Genomic DNA, 16,991 nt, shown 5'->3' with positions numbered 1-16,991 from the left:
TAAAAGTAGAATTTGATATGAAACACTTACCAAAATTACTCACGAGATAAGATAAAATTGTTGACAAATAGTCTTCACTTCACAATCAAATCACAGCACATAATTATGAAACTCGTAAAGTAAGTAAACACACAACACATACGTCACTCGTAACAGTCCGCCATTTTATAAAATTATTTGGTGTACCACAGACAACGTAGCATGATAGTTAGTGATGCCCTAAAACCGGTATATAAACGAGAATGATATTGCGACCGTTTTAACGTTAGCTTGAATAACTTTTGTTATAACAAATTGACAGCATAGTGACAGCTGTCATTATCATTACAAAATAAAATATTTTCCCTCAAACGAGAAATGCTTGAAAAATTATAAAATGGCAGTCAAATTGGGAAATATATTTGAACAATTGACATCAATACGCAATTCTTTTTATATTCTGAGTAAACGCAAGTCGTTTAAATATGGGGTGCCATTTATTTTGTTTGTTGTAGGAGGATCTTTCGGACTAAGAGAATGGACCCAAATCAGGTTAAACAGTATTTTTTATCTATCAGCTGAAACTATTAGCCAAAATATTTAATATGCCAGCTAAATAAAATACGGATTCAAGTATGCAACCAGATTTCATACATAATTTATTTTAAATCATTTCAAAGAATGTTGTAAATACATAACAAACTGGCATTAGTGTTCATTTTATTAGTCATATGTTTTCTGGTAAATTGTTCTAAATTCTCATAAGTATGACTTGAGAACTCAAGAGTAGGTATTTCCCAACTGATAAACATGATGTGGCCATCCCCTTTATCGACTTTATAAAATATTGCACAACATAAGCTGTATTCATGATTTGTTTTCTTTTAATATTTTGTTCCGTATTTTTTATCTATAGATTTTTAAGTTTTATTATGTTTGTTTATTTTTTTCTTTGTTTTTATCATTAAAATATATTTATTAAAATAAAACAACACAACAATACTACTTACTATACTTGTAAACTCATAATAAAAATAGATGTATTACAGTTGATGAAATATAATCTGCATCCATCTATCTTTTGAACCACTTGTGTGGTGAATCAGTATTCCCATTTCTCCTCTTCCCATGTGACCGCTAAAATTAAATTCTTTAGACTGATATGATAAGATAAAATAAATTATTGTCATTTATTTTGAACTAAGTATCAATATCTGTAAATATTTTTATCTGCATTATGAGCAAAAATATTAGTACTTAACTTATGGATTTTGTTGTTAAATTCAATCAGCAACACATAACTCAAAATATTTTTTGCCTTAATTTAGTACATAATGAAGAGGCAAAAAACTGTATTGCTGGTCAATAACTATGAGCGATAACAATACCTAATTGATCATTAGTACTATTAATAGTTCTTAAAACTTTATGAAAAAGGTTTCAGTTTAGCACATTGTCATACAACCTTATTGTATTAGTGTGGTGCCATACAAATGCACTACATAATTACATTAGTGTTCAATTATGTGAACAACTCTAGTCTAGTAGTACTAGTACCTTGAGGAAATTTACTAGAAGCCTTATTTTATTAAAGTCTTAAGCTTTATTTTGGTTTTATGTACAGTGAAATATTTCTAGCTACCAATACCTACTGAAAATAGGATGACTCATACAGTCTTGGAAATGATTGCACAATGTTATCTTTCTATACAGTCAGTTTAGGTATCGTCATCATCATCATCATCATGGTATAGGTATACCTAAACTTTCAGTACCTATTCTCTAGCTCTAGACTACTCTAGCTAGAGTATTTCTAAACTTATCTAGGCTCGAGAGTCTAGATAAGTTTAGAAATATAAATGGAGGAACCGTATTTGGAACATTTAATCTCAGTGTTGTATTAAATTACCTATGTACGTGCTGTGTACTGAAAAATTAAAATGTAACTTTATTTCTAGATATCAGTTCTCTCAAGTAAAAGGAGTGAGCAAAGCTGAGGCAGAGAAGATGGGCCTAAATAAAGCCAAGGATGTGACCCTCGAGGGCACGTATGATGAAATTCAGAAGCTGGATATAGATAATTGGGAAAATAAACGAGGCCCGCGCCCCTGGGAACCTGATACCGTGGTTAAGAAAACATAAATATGCTGCCATGATGTTATTTGTTGTTAAATAATGTAAATAGTTAGGATGTAATCAATAAAATGGTTTGTTTATTAATTCCAAGTGTTTCTATTAAGCTTCTATTGCACTTGCTTTCAATCTGTTCTGTTTTTCACCTATACCTAGTAATTTAGAATCTCCTGTGACAGGAGTCCTATCACTGTATATTTGGTATGTGGTAAATGACCTGCATATATTATCCTTTCATCCATCTTTCATAAATTTCCCGTAGGGCTAAGCTAGTGTTATATTACTTATATTATATTTATGATTTATCCTTCATAAGCTTGTAGGTACCTACATGTTTCAGCAGAGCATCAACATTTAAGTACACAAATGCGTAGACTATAATCTTTTGTGCGTAGTAGGACATTCTTATACGGAGTTAAGGTATCTATTAGTGGACCACCATCATGAAGCCAGTTGAGTGTTCATTTATTAAATTTTATGACAACGAGAGAAGGTCTACCAATGATCAGTGTGTTGTATACGAAAATGAAACAGTTATAAACGGCTTAAAACGTGCCGTCACCATTATTAGAATTATTCACTACTTCGTAGAAACCCAATGTCGCAGTCACCTATTTTTACACGACTGCGTAAATGCCTACCTAATTATAAAAGAAAAAGTAGAATAAGTACGTACATCAGCTGCGGTTACTGAACCAGACAGAATAGAATGGACCAGGTCAACTTTTTTGCGATAAGTGTTATTGTAGATACTAATTAGGTTGCTATTATTAAATCTCTCATGAGCAGAAAGGCGACTGAGATCAAGTTATTTGTACCTACACCCAATTGTGATTCTGATTCAAGCAAGTGTTTGGCCTGGGTACCAATCTAACTAAAAAATAATTATCATCAACACCTGTGGCCTATTTTATAAAGCTACAAGTTACAATTTACAAGCGGAAGTCTCGTTCTAACACATCGGGTTAGAAAGAGACTTCCGCTTGTAAATTGTAACTTGTAGCTTTATAAAATAGGCCACTGAACTGAGCTGACATGAACCAGAACTTGCACATAGCATAGGTACCGTTTTAGTTTTACAAATGGTCATATGTTGCCTATCTTTATCTATCAGTTGTTATTTTTAGTTATAATATACTAGCTGTTGCCCGCGACTTCGTCCGCGTGGAATCTTATCTTCAACATTTTACATCTTTACATCTTTAGTACCTATAATTTTCATATCCAAGCAATGTTGAAATTAAGTACTTTTCTTTTTTAGGAAGTTGTATGAAGTTTTAAGTCAAGTGGATTTTGATGTTGGTTGCTGAAATTACTTTTCTTGTATTCTCATAATAGGTACCTATGCCCTTATACAAAGATTCAAGTTCCGCATTCCGCACTCACAAAATAACTGATCTCCATACAAACTTTCAACCCCTTTCTCACCACCTTGGGGGATGATTTTCAAAAATGCTTGAATTAGTTTTCATGTTTTTTAATTTATTACCTTTTTTTCCAAAAAGTTAAAGTTCCTAGCTTAAAATTAAATTTACACGCTAAGAGGAATTTCCATCCCCTTTTTAGCCCCCTTGGGGATTGAATTTCCAAAAACGTTGCAATTACTTTTTTTTGTAATCGGCTATTATGTCTTTCTAAGAAGTTTCAAAGCATTTGTAATGGATTCAAACTTTGAACCCCATTTTAACCCTGTTAGGGGATGAATTTTACAAATCGCTGAAATCACTTTTATTGTCTTCTAATAATATACCCAAATACAAAGATTCAAATCCCGCGCTCGAAAAAATGCATGATATCCATACAAACTTTCAACCCCGTTTTCACCACCATAGGGATGAATTTTCAAAAACGCTGAAATTAGTTTTCTTGTATTTTAATATAATACCTTTTTACAAAGTTTCAAGTTCCTAGCTTAAAATAAAATTTGCAGGGTAAGTAATATAATATATACCAATTATTAATATAACATTCACAAGATATACGCTCACTTTGTATAAATTTGAATAATATAAGTTTTGCATTGTCTAAAACCCAAACCGTATAATGTCAAAATGGCTAATTTGTTTTTGAATAACATTCAATGTAGATAATTTCATATTGTATAAAACTTGAATTTCATAAAAATTATATAGTCGAACGATCAAAAACTATATCAGTTACCGGATCTAAGAACAAAAATGAATAATAAATTCCGGTAAGTTAACCATGGACCAATTTCGTTCTGGCGCTTCGCCGGCCGCTGCCGCGGCACGCTCGCTTCGCTCGCTCGGCTCGCGCACTGTTTGTTCGCAGTTCAACCTAACACTCCTCCTCGCTTCGCTCGTCGTCGTACCTAACGGAGACCTGCTTTAGTAAAGAACAACCAGCAGAAGATACTAATTACTTTGTTACATCATACATGTAACAATATTTTGGAAGGTATTTTTCTCATGTAATTATTATGTTATAATATATAGTAGTATACCCTATAATGGACGTGGAACCAGTAATGGGATAAAAAAACATAATTCCTCTAAAATAAGTATCTAAAAGTAGTTTATAAACACTGGCTGTATAATATCATAAATAAGAGTCCTAGAGCTGTTTCAGTTTGAAGTTTCATTAAATTTGGTTGCTTTTTAAGAAAATGGCATCAACCCAAAAGTTGTCGTGTCACTGAAAAAAAATACCACTACGAATTCTTAACAACTTCGCTAAGAGAAGTGAGTTAATTTATTAAATTTCTATTAATTAATACTTGATGAAAACTAGAATGTGTTTTGTTAATTGCATTTACCATGAGATAAGGTATATACCACACTATGTTGTGACTCCACAGATGTAAAAAAATAGTGGTATTTGGCCCAATCCCATTATAGGAGCTGTAAAACTGCGTACCTCCTATGATGGGACAATTGACAGAATGATGCTTGCCATGCCATAATTTCATATTTAAACAATACAGAAGTAAAAATGTAGTTACGAAATATGTCAATCAGGAGGTATTCTCGGACTTCGGATAAATTAATATTGTTTTTCCAAACTTTTATTTAACTTGCCCTGTTAGTAAGTGTGGGTTCAATGTTGGTAGCTGAATTTGAGCCACTTTTCGATTTCCGATTCAGTTGAATTTTGTGTAAGTACGTAATTAAGTATGCAAATCAGATGATAATGCAATATTATGATAACATGGACCTAATCTGATGATGGAGACAGGAGGTGGCCATGGGAACTTTATTGCAATAAACCCTAACTAATTGTGTTTGGGTATATTAGAATTGTATCGATGGATCTAATACAATAATAATTGGCTGTGGAAAGAAAAATACATTCAGCGATAAAAGCTTATACCAAAAATTGATTTTTTTGCCGTAACTTATTCCCCATTTCAATATTTTATACTGATAGAGCAATGTCCATTATAGGGGGCCCATTACTGGATCCACGTCCATTACCGGGGGCCCATTACTGGAGATTTGGTGTCCATGACTGGAGAAAAAAAGCATAGTTTTAATTTGTTAAATATGTGGAAACTAATTGCTGTATCTTTGATACAACACGCCTAAAACATGAAAGACGGATAGGACTTTCATTTTTTAACACGCTAAGCGGTAGACCATTTACATGTATACGGGAAATATCATAAATACTCCAAATTTCCTCTTAAATGTCCCATGACTGGTGCTGTTACTATATATAAGATATTTCAAATAATCTTTATTTGTAATAATTCCTATAAGTTATGAATGTTATATAAAAAATAATTAGCCAATACAAACTTTATATTATTTATTAATATATACGAAGTAAGTTAAAGAATTTCTACCATATATGTTATAAACATATATTTTTTGTTGGTAGTCCCAACGTGTGTTATATGTTGTGAATGATATTAAAATTAGATTATATCAAATGTTGGTATATATTATACGACGCACCCAAATTTGCACCCGCAGACGAACTTCCTTTCCCTTTTTAACCCCCTTAGGGGTTGAAATTCCAAAAATGTTGCAATCACTTTTTTTGTAATCGGCTATTATGCCTTTCTAAGAAGTTTCAAAACCATTTGTAATGGATTCAAACTTTCAACCCCTTTTTAACCCTGTTAGGGGATGAATTTTACAAAACGCTGAAATTACTTTTCCTGTCTTCTAATAATATCCCTAAATACAAAGATGCAAGTCCCACACTCGAAAAAATGTTTGATATCCATACAAACTTTCAACCCCTTTTTCACCACCTTAGGGGTTGAATTTTCAAAAACGCTGAAATTAGTTTTCTTGTATTTTAATAATATATCTTTTAACGAAGTTTCAAATTCGTAGCTCAAAAGAAAACTTTAACCCCATACAAACTTTCATCCCCTTTTTAACCCTGTTAGGGGATGAATTTTCAAAAACGCTGAAATTCGTTTTCTTGTATTTTTATTTAAAACGTTTTTACAAAGTTTCAAGTTCCTTGCTTAAAATAAAATTTGCACCCGCAGACGAACTTCCATCCCCTTTTTAACCCCCTTAGGGGTTGAAATTCCAAAAACGTTGCAATCACTTTTCTTTGTAATCGGCTATTATGCCTTTCTAAAAAGTTTCAAAACCATTTGTAATGGATTCAAACTTTCAACCCCTTTTTAACCCTGTTAGGGGATGAATTTTACAAAATGCTGAAATTACTTTTCCTGTCTTCTAATAATATCCCTAAATACAAAGATTCAAGTCCCACACTCGAAAAAATGTTTGATATCCATACAAACTTTCAACCCCTTTTTCACCACCTTAGGGATTGAATTTTCAAAAACGCTGAAATTAAATTTCTTGTATTTTAATAATATATCTTTTAACGAAGTTTCAAATTCGTAGCTCAAAAGAAAACTTTAACCCCATACAAACTTTCATCCCCTTTTTAACCCTGTTAGGGGATGAATTTTACAAAACGCTGAAATTACTTTTATTTTCTTCTAATAATATCCCCAAATACAAAGATTCAAGTCCCGCGCTCGAAATTTTTTTTGATATCCATACAGACTTTCAACCCCTTTTTCACCACCTTGGGGGATGAATTTTCTAAAACGCTGAAATTAGTTTTCTAGTATTTGAATTTGATACTTTTGTACAAAGTTTCAAGTTCCTAACTTAAAATAAAATTTGCACCCGAAGACGAACTTTCATCCCCTTTTTAACCCCCTTAGGGGTTGAATTTCCAAAAACGTTGCAATCACTTTTTTTGTAATCGGCTATTATGCCTTTCTACGAAGTTTCAAAGCATTTGTAATGGATTAATATTTTCAACCCCTTTTTAACCCTGTTAGGGGATGAATTTTACAAAACGCTGAAATTACTTTTCCTGTCTTCTAATAATATCCCTAAATACAAAGATTCAAGTCCACCACTTGAAATTTTTTTTGATCCCCATACAAACTTTCAACCCCTTTTTCACCACCTTAGGGGATGAATTTTCAAAAACGCTGAAATTAGTTTTCTTGTATTTTAATAATATATTTTTTTACGAAGTTTCAAATTCCTAGCTTAAAAGAAAACTTTAACCCCATACAAACTTTCATCCCCTTTTTAACCCCCTTAGGGGTTGAATTTCTCAAAATCGCTTCTTATCTCTTGTACACTTTATAAATGCAATCTGGTGTGCAAATTTCAACTTTCTGGCTTTTGTAATTTCGGCTCTGCGTTGATGAATCAGTCAGTCAGTCAGTCAGTCAGTCAGGACACTTGCATTTATATATATAAGATTAGGTACTAGTGCCTAGGTATTACTTGAATTTATCGATTTGTACGAATACCTACGAAATGATAGACTGATGTAAAGTTAAGAAATTTTACTGCGCGTCGATTTTGTTCTAATTCATTATATAGATTAGCGTTATCTTCTAGAATTTTTCAGAAATATCATTGTTATTGTGTGCAAAGTAGTGCAAATGGACTTATTATCATTTTCATCTTTGTTTGTTTTGATCAATAACCCCCATGACGTCACAAAGAAATTTGGATCAGCCGACTTTGACGCATGCGTTCTAGAAATATTCATAGTTTTGTCTCTCCTCATTATATGGCGATAGAAAGAAACAGATTTTAACCTCGGACACCCTCGTGTTTTGTCGAGTGGTCTCGGGTGAAAAATTGATTGCGCTGTCGTTGTCTATAAAAAGGGGTCGCTGCTTATTGGCCGACGCATTACAAAGCGAAAACTCGAAAAAGGAACTTTACTAGCGTGTGACTCTTCAGAGTTGTTTGTTGAAGATAATATTTATTGTGTTTTATTAAGAAAAATTCTAGTGACTAGGTGAGTACATCATATTTGTTCAAAAATAGGGAATGTTGTTGTAGATTGCAGATTTTATTCCATCAAGCCATCCTTAACATCGAGATAGATTGCTGATATTTCCCATCCGCCATTTTGAAGTGAAGACTTGAATCGAACAGAGAAATTAAATTTTACGCGTAATATAATTACATCAGTTTTTAAGTAAATTTTGCTCTGTCATTGCTTAATCTAAAAGCAATAATAGGTACTAAAATTATGGTTTCACAACATAAATGCTCTTCTTAGATTTAGTTGCGTCATGTTTCTAACAGGAAGCCATACGTGGGTATTTTTTGTCATGACCTAATTGAATTTTACTGTTAAGTGTTGACCTGCCCACTGACCTAGATGTATAGACTCTAAATTCTATTTAAAACTGAGTATGTTTGTCATGTTAAACCGAAGCATTTTGTGATTTTAATACGGATGTTGCTAAATTACTAGGGCGTTACCAACTCTTGGCTGTTGTGTTGCAATAATTATTTTAAACTTGTTTTTGTTGTTCTAGGACAAAATGCAGATCTTTGTGAAGACGTTGACGGGTAAAACCATCACCTTAGAAGTTGAGCCGTCGGATACTATTGAGAACGTGAAAGCCAAGATTCAGGACAAAGAGGGTATCCCTCCAGATCAGCAGCGTCTCATCTTCGCTGGTAAGCAGCTGGAAGACGGCCGCACACTCTCTGATTACAACATCCAGAAAGAATCAACCCTCCACTTGGTACTTCGTCTGCGCGGCGGTATGCAGATCTTTGTAAAGACGCTGACTGGCAAAACCATCACCCTTGAGGTTGAGCCTTCAGATACTATTGAGAATGTTAAAGCCAAGATCCAGGATAAGGAAGGTATCCCCCCAGACCAGCAGAGACTGATCTTTGCAGGCAAGCAGTTGGAAGATGGCCGCACCCTTTCAGATTATAACATCCAAAAAGAATCCACTCTTCACTTGGTTCTTCGTCTCCGTGGTGGTATGCAGATCTTTGTGAAGACCTTGACCGGTAAAACTATCACTCTTGAAGTTGAGCCTTCAGACACAATCGAAAATGTAAAAGCCAAAATCCAAGACAAGGAAGGCATTCCCCCAGACCAGCAACGTCTCATCTTTGCCGGTAAACAATTGGAAGATGGCCGCACACTCTCTGATTACAATATCCAGAAGGAATCTACTCTCCACTTAGTGCTCCGTCTCCGTGGTGGTATGCAGATTTTTGTTAAGACCTTAACTGGCAAAACTATCACCCTTGAAGTTGAGCCTTCAGACACGATTGAGAATGTTAAGGCTAAAATTCAAGACAAAGAGGGTATCCCCCCAGATCAGCAACGTCTCATTTTCGCCGGTAAACAATTGGAAGATGGCCGCACACTCTCTGACTACAATATCCAGAAGGAATCCACTCTTCACTTGGTGCTCCGTCTCCGTGGTGGTATGCAGATCTTCGTAAAGACCCTGACTGGCAAAACCATCACCCTTGAGGTTGAGCCTTCAGACACTATTGAGAATGTCAAGGCTAAAATTCAAGACAAAGAGGGTATTCCCCCAGACCAGCAGAGGTTGATCTTTGCAGGAAAACAGCTTGAGGATGGACGCACACTATCTGACTACAACATCCAAAAAGAATCCACTCTTCACTTGGTTCTTCGTCTCCGTGGTGGTATGCAGATCTTCGTAAAGACCCTGACTGGTAAGACTATCACGTTAGAGGTTGAGGCTTCAGACACAATTGAAAATGTAAAAGCCAAAATCCAAGACAAGGAAGGCATTCCCCCAGACCAGCAACGTCTCATCTTTGCCGGTAAACAATTGGAAGATGGTCGCACACTCTCCGACTACAATATCCAGAAGGAATCCACTCTTCACTTGGTGCTCCGTCTCCGTGGTGGTATGCAGATCTTCGTAAAGACCCTGACTGGCAAAACCATCACCCTTGAGGTTGAGCCTTCAGACACTATTGAGAATGTCAAGGCTAAAATTCAAGACAAAGAGGGTATTCCCCCAGACCAGCAGAGGTTGATCTTTGCAGGAAAACAGCTTGAGGATGGACGCACACTATCTGACTACAACATCCAAAAAGAATCCACTCTTCACTTGGTTCTTCGTCTCCGTGGTGGTATGCAGATCTTCGTAAAGACCCTGACTGGTAAGACTATCACGTTAGAGGTTGAGGCTTCAGACACAATTGAAAATGTAAAAGCCAAAATCCAAGACAAGGAAGGCATTCCCCCAGACCAGCAACGTCTCATCTTTGCCGGTAAACAATTGGAAGATGGCCGCACACTCTCTGATTACAATATCCAGAAGGAATCTACTCTCCACTTAGTGCTCCGTCTCCGTGGTGGTATGCAGATTTTTGTTAAGACCTTAACTGGCAAAACTATCACCCTTGAAGTTGAGCCTTCAGACACTATTGAGAATGTCAAGGCTAAAATTCAAGACAAAGAGGGTATTCCCCCAGACCAGCAGAGGTTGATCTTTGCAGGAAAACAGCTTGAGGATGGACGCACACTATCTGACTACAACATCCAAAAAGAATCCACTCTTCACTTGGTTCTTCGTCTCCGTGGTGGTATGCAGATCTTCGTAAAGACCCTGACTGGTAAGACTATCACGTTAGAGGTTGAGGCTTCAGACACAATTGAAAATGTAAAAGCCAAAATCCAAGACAAGGAAGGCATTCCCCCAGACCAGCAACGTCTCATCTTTGCCGGTAAACAATTGGAAGATGGTCGCACACTCTCCGACTACAATATCCAGAAGGAATCTACACTCCACTTGGTGCTCCGTCTCCGTGGTGGTATGCAGATCTTCGTAAAGACCCTGACTGGCAAGACCATCACCCTTGAAGTTGAGCCTTCAGACACTATTGAGAATGTCAAGGCTAAAATTCAAGACAAAGAGGGTATTCCCCCAGACCAGCAGAGGTTGATCTTTGCAGGAAAACAGCTTGAGGATGGACGCACACTATCTGACTACAACATCCAGAAGGAATCCACCCTGCATTTAGTTCTGCGTCTGCGTGGTGGTATGCAGATCTTCGTAAAGACCCTGACTGGCAAGACTATCACCTTAGAGGTCGAGCCTTCAGACACGATCGAAAATGTAAAAGCCAAAATCCAAGACAAGGAAGGCATCCCTCCAGACCAGCAACGTCTCATCTTTGCTGGTAAACAATTGGAAGATGGGCGCACACTCTCTGACTACAACATCCAGAAGGAATCCACCCTGCATTTAGTTCTGCGTCTGCGTGGTGGTATGCAGATCTTTGTCAAGACCCTGACAGGCAAGACGATCACACTTGAAGTTGAGCCTTCAGATACTATTGAGAATGTTAAAGCCAAGATCCAGGATAAGGAAGGTATCCCCCCAGATCAGCAGAGGTTGATCTTTGCAGGCAAACAGCTCGAGGATGGGCGCACTCTGTCTGACTACAACATCCAGAAGGAATCTACCCTGCATTTAGTTCTGCGTCTGCGTGGTGGTATGCAGATCTTTGTCAAGACCCTGACTGGCAAGACCATCACACTTGAAGTCGAGCCTTCAGACACTATTGAGAATGTTAAAGCCAAGATCCAGGATAAGGAAGGTATCCCCCCAGATCAGCAACGTCTTATCTTCGCCGGTAAACAATTGGAAGATGGCCGCACGCTCTCTGACTACAATATCCAAAAGGAATCCACCCTCCACTTGGTACTGCGTCTTCGTGGTGGTATGCAGATCTTCGTAAAAACCCTTACCGGCAAGACTATTACCCTAGAGGTTGAGCCTTCAGACACAATTGAAAACGTGAAAGCCAAAATACAAGACAAGGAAGGCATTCCCCCAGACCAACAACGTCTCATCTTCGCCGGAAAACAATTGGGTAGGTAAAGTTTTTTGAAGATAGGCAAATTATATTTTTTCCCGATAGTATTGATTATAGCGATCACGGAAATGCAGCTCTTTTATTTTTATATCATTTTATTGATTAAATATAATTTTTTAAATGATCGATATGACGTTTGTGAGGTGAAATGGCAGACTCGAGTAATTAATTCCTTGGCGCGTAGTAAATGGGACGAGATAGAAAAAAAATCGATGTCAACTGTCAGTGTCATTCTTGGAAAATAACTTGCAAATAATTGGAAAATAATGGTCGGACGAAACATTTGTGTTTTCTTGTAATTGGATGTCGGTGTGATTTCTAGAATAAGTATTTTTAACGTCCCTAGCACGATCAACACGGATATTTTGATAATGATAACGATTGCTTTCGACTACTTGGCACTGCTTCTTGGAGAACATTTTCATTAACACCTCCACCACGACTCTTGGACTGCTACACGAGTAATTTTGGATCTCAGTATCAACACAATAGATGGAGACGATCCCGGAAACGTTCGAATGGAAATAGAATATTACAGAGATGAACTCAAAGTGCGTCGTACCGTCTTGTAGGAAGTACAGACGTTACTTTCCAAATTCAGCGTATTTGAGCACACCAAAGTCTTTAACAGCGATTCGGTGCCAAGCTTTGAAGATATATTGGTCAAAATGGTAACTTATACGTTTGTGAGGACTATATAAACGTGATTGTTGTATTATACATACATAATGATTAAGATTGTAATAGTGTTAATAAATAGGTCGTTATTGGCTATTATATATGGGCTCGGCAAGGTGTTCACAATATCTAAACACGCACGCCCTGATAATAGAGGCGTGTTCAGATATTTATGAGCACCCTAGCTGCACCAATATATCTGATGGCGACTGTACTTTAGAAAACTTATAATATAAATCCAAAATAATATAATATAAATCCAGTAAATTTCGTTTCGTTTTATTTTAAAATCCACAAATTATTATCCTTAAGCATTAACATTACAACAGTATATAGAATCACGCTGTGTGGCGTGCCCTTGAAGAGAGTTGAGAGGTTCAAATATGGTCAATATGGATAAGTATGTCTGTAGGGTAAATGTGCTTCACGTTGGGGCCTGTTTACATATTGATTAGTGTTGATTGCGGGTTTAATACATTTGCCACTATACACAAGTAGCAAGTGTATCAACTCGCAAAAATACTACATTTTTGCTTCCATTGAGGTATACATAGTAAGCACTATTCTCAAATTATGTGAGGAAATAAAACAAATTCAATTTAGTAAAGCGTATTTAATAGGGGTAAAGTGACGCGAATACAATTAAAAAAACAACGCATATTCTTAGTTTATATTAAATGTAGATGGCTTTTTAGTTTTCACTTGGTCACAGAAATACGCTAAAAACCACTTTCAGAGTAGGTGTTTCTTGCGTTTTGGCTGTCCTTCTTGTGTCTTTCCACAGCATGAGCATGTCGTAAGTCCTGTTGTATTTGTCCCAGGACTTAGCAGGAAGCTAGTTATTCATTATTAAGTTTGCTTCTGCTTTCAAATGAGGCGGTGCATGCCGTCTATTCCAGGTCGTTTTCGTCACTTGAACTCATTTTGTTTATTACGAGTATTAAAATAACAAGCGGTAACTTATTGAGTATTGCACAACGAATAAACTTTGCCGCCTTTTATTTGCATATTTTTTTAAATTATATTACCATAGATACAAAGCATACGGTACGCGCATGCGTCAATCCGCGCGCTCCGCGCAGCGCCCTTTCGCGGTGCTAAAGCGGTATCCAGACGGGACTGATCAAATCGGTCGATTTGATCAGAAATGAAATTGGCGTCAATCTCCAATTTTAGATTTATGGTGATATTAGACCCATTTAAATTGAAAAAATGCCCCATAACGAAAATACTAGCCTCACAAATTGGTGTTCTTGTGTCCGCACCTCATTTTATTGGTCATTATCGGCGGTTGAATTCGGCGAGCCAAATTGGCGTTTGCGTCCGTACGTCCCGATTCGATCGGGCAATTTAATCAGATTGGCGAAAAATTGACTAATTTGGATACGCCTTAAGCAACATCGAGTTCACGATAATTTGACATATAATAATAATAGATTTTTAGCATAAGTTGCATTTCATAAAACTTAACCCAAATCATTTGTACATTTTCAAGTCAAAGATAAAGACATGTTGGTTTTAAAATTTTAATAAGTATAGACCATAACATTGTCATGATCTTGTAACATTGTTAAAATAAGAGAGTCTCCCATTTTCATTTTATTGCATTTTTTATAAAATGTCTTTAGATTCTCGGGATATCTTGGTCCTAATTCGATTGCTCTTTTTTATGGAAATAATTATATCCTTCAGATTCACAGGATGCTCGAGGCTTAGCCGAATAACACTGCAAGGAAGTATGTCATGGCTCAATGGTTCTAATTAGCCATCAGTATAATACCGCCAATGAATGTTTACATCCACCTGAAAATAAGAACAACATTCATAAAATGAGGATAACCACACAAAACTAACAGATGGTTGAAATTGTTAGAAAAAATTAGACCGATTTCTTGTTTACGAACTTAACAGCTCATGGCAATTTAATAATAAAAATCAAAACACAAGTGAAGAAAGTTTTCTGTACCTATGTATTTCACGGATACGTACTCCTGTACGGCCATTGCTCCTCTAATTCAACGGCATTGTGCTTATCACTGTTATGATAATAATTTCAAATTTGTAGAATCTGCTCGCAATCTCGTATGAACTCGCTTATTTTTCTTGCAAAACTCTGTCCAAGGGTCAGCGTAGGGGCCGTCGTGTAGGGGTGGGGAAGAAAACGTTGTCCAATAATTTATGCAGTGCCAAGTTATCGAAAGTAAATTCAATCTTTGTCCAAATACGCGCAGATGTCGTGGGGAATCAGAAGTCCGTGGGTCGTGCTGAGGTCGCCGAAAATCTCAATGATAACATTAATAGCAATTCGCAAGGTAACATGAGGCTTGTCCGTTATTTTTCGGGAATGAGAGCTAAGTGACACTGACAGTTGACATTTTTTTTCTATCTCGTCCCATTTACTACGCGCCAAGGAATTAATTACTCGAGTCTGCCATTTCACCTCACAAACGTCATATCGATCATTTAAAATTTTTTATTTAATCAATAAAATGATATAAAAATAAAAGAGCTGCATTTCCGTGATCGCTATAATGAATACTATCGGGAAAAAATATAATTTGCCTATCTTCAAAAAACTTTACCTACCCAATTGGAAGATGGCCGCACGCTCTCGGACTACAATATCCAAAAGGAGTCCACCCTTCATCTTGTACTTAGATTGAGAGGTGGCATGTAATAACCGACACTGCCTGTTCACTGTTCATTCCAAATATAACTTGCTAAACAGGTGAAATAAAGTTTTGTCATTGACTGAATTCATAGATTTTCTTTCAAAAATCATAATAAAATCCAAGCTAATACTATTAGTGGTTTTGTATGTAAAGTAACTAATAGCTTGTATTTTATTATGCAATAATAGACCCCTGATATTCCTATAGTACATACATATAGTCCGTCAAACAACTTTATCAGTAGAGGAAGGCGCGAAATTCAAATTTTCTATGGGATGATAAGAATATACTTACTATACTCTTTGATGATAAGCCTTCGAGCCTATATTTTTTAAATTACCCCTTTTCTACTGACGAAAATAGCTTGACAGACTATCTATCAACGAATACACTTGCTCTTTGCAGCAAGTTTTAGGGCAGTTTGGTTGCCAGCTATGTAGTTCAAAGCAAGTATTGTCCCTCTGAGATTAGCACTGAGGCTCTGAGGGTTTCCCTTGCCGACGGCATGGATAGCAGTATTATAGAGGCCTTTTAGTATAAAAAAACCTAGCAGTGACTATGCTGAACTGAAGCCCTCACGGGGAGGTCACATGGGTCAATCAAGCTTCTGAGTTCCGACGGTCCAAGGTGACCCTGGTCGGGGCCGTCGGGGCCCAAGGGCTTGCCAACAACTTGCCAAGCGCTGCACGAATATTAAAGGCCTGTGCACACCGGCTGGAGTATGCGTGACGTGCGCGTGCGCTAAATCGTAGTCGGTGTGCACACGCCTTAAAACAGCACAGAGCGGCTACCGCGAAAACCGAAATTCGCTAATTGCGGGGATCTTTCTCTTTTACCCCAATGAAGGCGTAATTAGAGTGACAGAGAAAAATCCCCGCAATTTGCGAATTTCGGGGATCTTTCTCTTTTACTCCAATGAAGGCGTAATTAGAGTGACAGAGAAAAATCCCCGCAATTTGCGAACTTCGATTTTTGCGGTTATAGCCCAGATTATAAGTGCCAGCTTTCTCTCTCTATTCAGTAATTGACGATAGTGATAGAGCTATACGTAGAAATGTTAAAGTATAGCTGCGTCCCTGTCATCAGTTACTGAATTATGAGGTATTCCAATAATTGATAAAATTTGTACTTGCATCTCACATTTTGCTTAGTGATAGAATGAGATGCAATGCACATTTGATCATAATAAAAATCTTTCTCACTTGTGGGTGGTGCGGCGCATCAAAGTCGCGATGCGGTGCGGTAGTCTGTTACGGCTTTTTTGACCGATTTATAAATGGATTGCAGATGCGGCGGCAAGAATGCCAATTTCCGACGCTAGTATGTGCATGTGGGTTTAGGTTTGGGTTAGTTTTTTAGGTGCATGCATTTATTTTTT

At 36.8% G+C, this 16,991-nt stretch overlaps 2 protein-coding genes across 2 annotated transcripts; both read left to right on the top strand.

The window, feature by feature from the left end:
• Positions 1 to 322: 322 nt before the first annotated feature.
• On the top strand, positions 323 to 2,200 carry LOC134669486 (cytochrome c oxidase assembly protein COX16 homolog, mitochondrial). The gene is made up of 2 exons (XM_063527073.1): positions 323 to 531; positions 1,938 to 2,200. Exons 1-2 carry the CDS (start codon positions 377 to 379, stop codon positions 2,119 to 2,121), a joined length of 339 nt encoding a protein of 112 aa, XP_063383143.1. The 5' UTR covers positions 323 to 376; the 3' UTR covers positions 2,122 to 2,200.
• A 6,024-nt stretch (positions 2,201 to 8,224) lies between these two features.
• On the top strand, positions 8,225 to 15,697 carry LOC134669472 (polyubiquitin-C). Its single transcript, XM_063527055.1, has 3 exons — positions 8,225 to 8,382; positions 8,912 to 12,260; positions 15,536 to 15,697. The coding sequence occupies exons 2-3, from the start codon at positions 8,918 to 8,920 to the stop codon at positions 15,616 to 15,618; spliced, it is 3,426 nt and encodes a 1,141-aa protein (XP_063383125.1). The 5' UTR covers positions 8,225 to 8,382; positions 8,912 to 8,917; the 3' UTR covers positions 15,619 to 15,697.
• Positions 15,698 to 16,991: the final 1,294 nt, after the last annotated feature.

The sequence above is a fragment of the Cydia fagiglandana genome, chromosome 12, assembly GCF_963556715.1.
Source record: "Cydia fagiglandana chromosome 12, ilCydFagi1.1, whole genome shotgun sequence".
NCBI classification, from domain to species: Eukaryota; Metazoa; Arthropoda; class Insecta; order Lepidoptera; family Tortricidae; genus Cydia; species Cydia fagiglandana.
The sequence above is the reverse complement of the archived record's forward strand: the minus strand, read 5'-3'. Positions and strand labels throughout refer to the sequence as shown.

Excerpts from the sequence above, each read along its gene's own strand:
- LOC134669472 (XM_063527055.1), top strand. The coding sequence starts at position 8,918 with ATGCAGATCTTTGTGAAGACGTTGACGGGTAAAACCATCACCTTAGAA. Across the intron at positions 12,261-15,535 it reads CTTCGCCGGAAAACAATTGG|AAGATGGCCGCACGCTCTCG; the intron begins GTAGGTAAAGTT and ends CTACCCAATTGG.
- LOC134669486 (XM_063527073.1), top strand. The coding sequence starts at position 377 with ATGGCAGTCAAATTGGGAAATATATTTGAACAATTGACATCAATACGC. Across the intron at positions 532-1,937 it reads AGAGAATGGACCCAAATCAG|ATATCAGTTCTCTCAAGTAA; the intron begins GTTAAACAGTAT and ends CTTTATTTCTAG.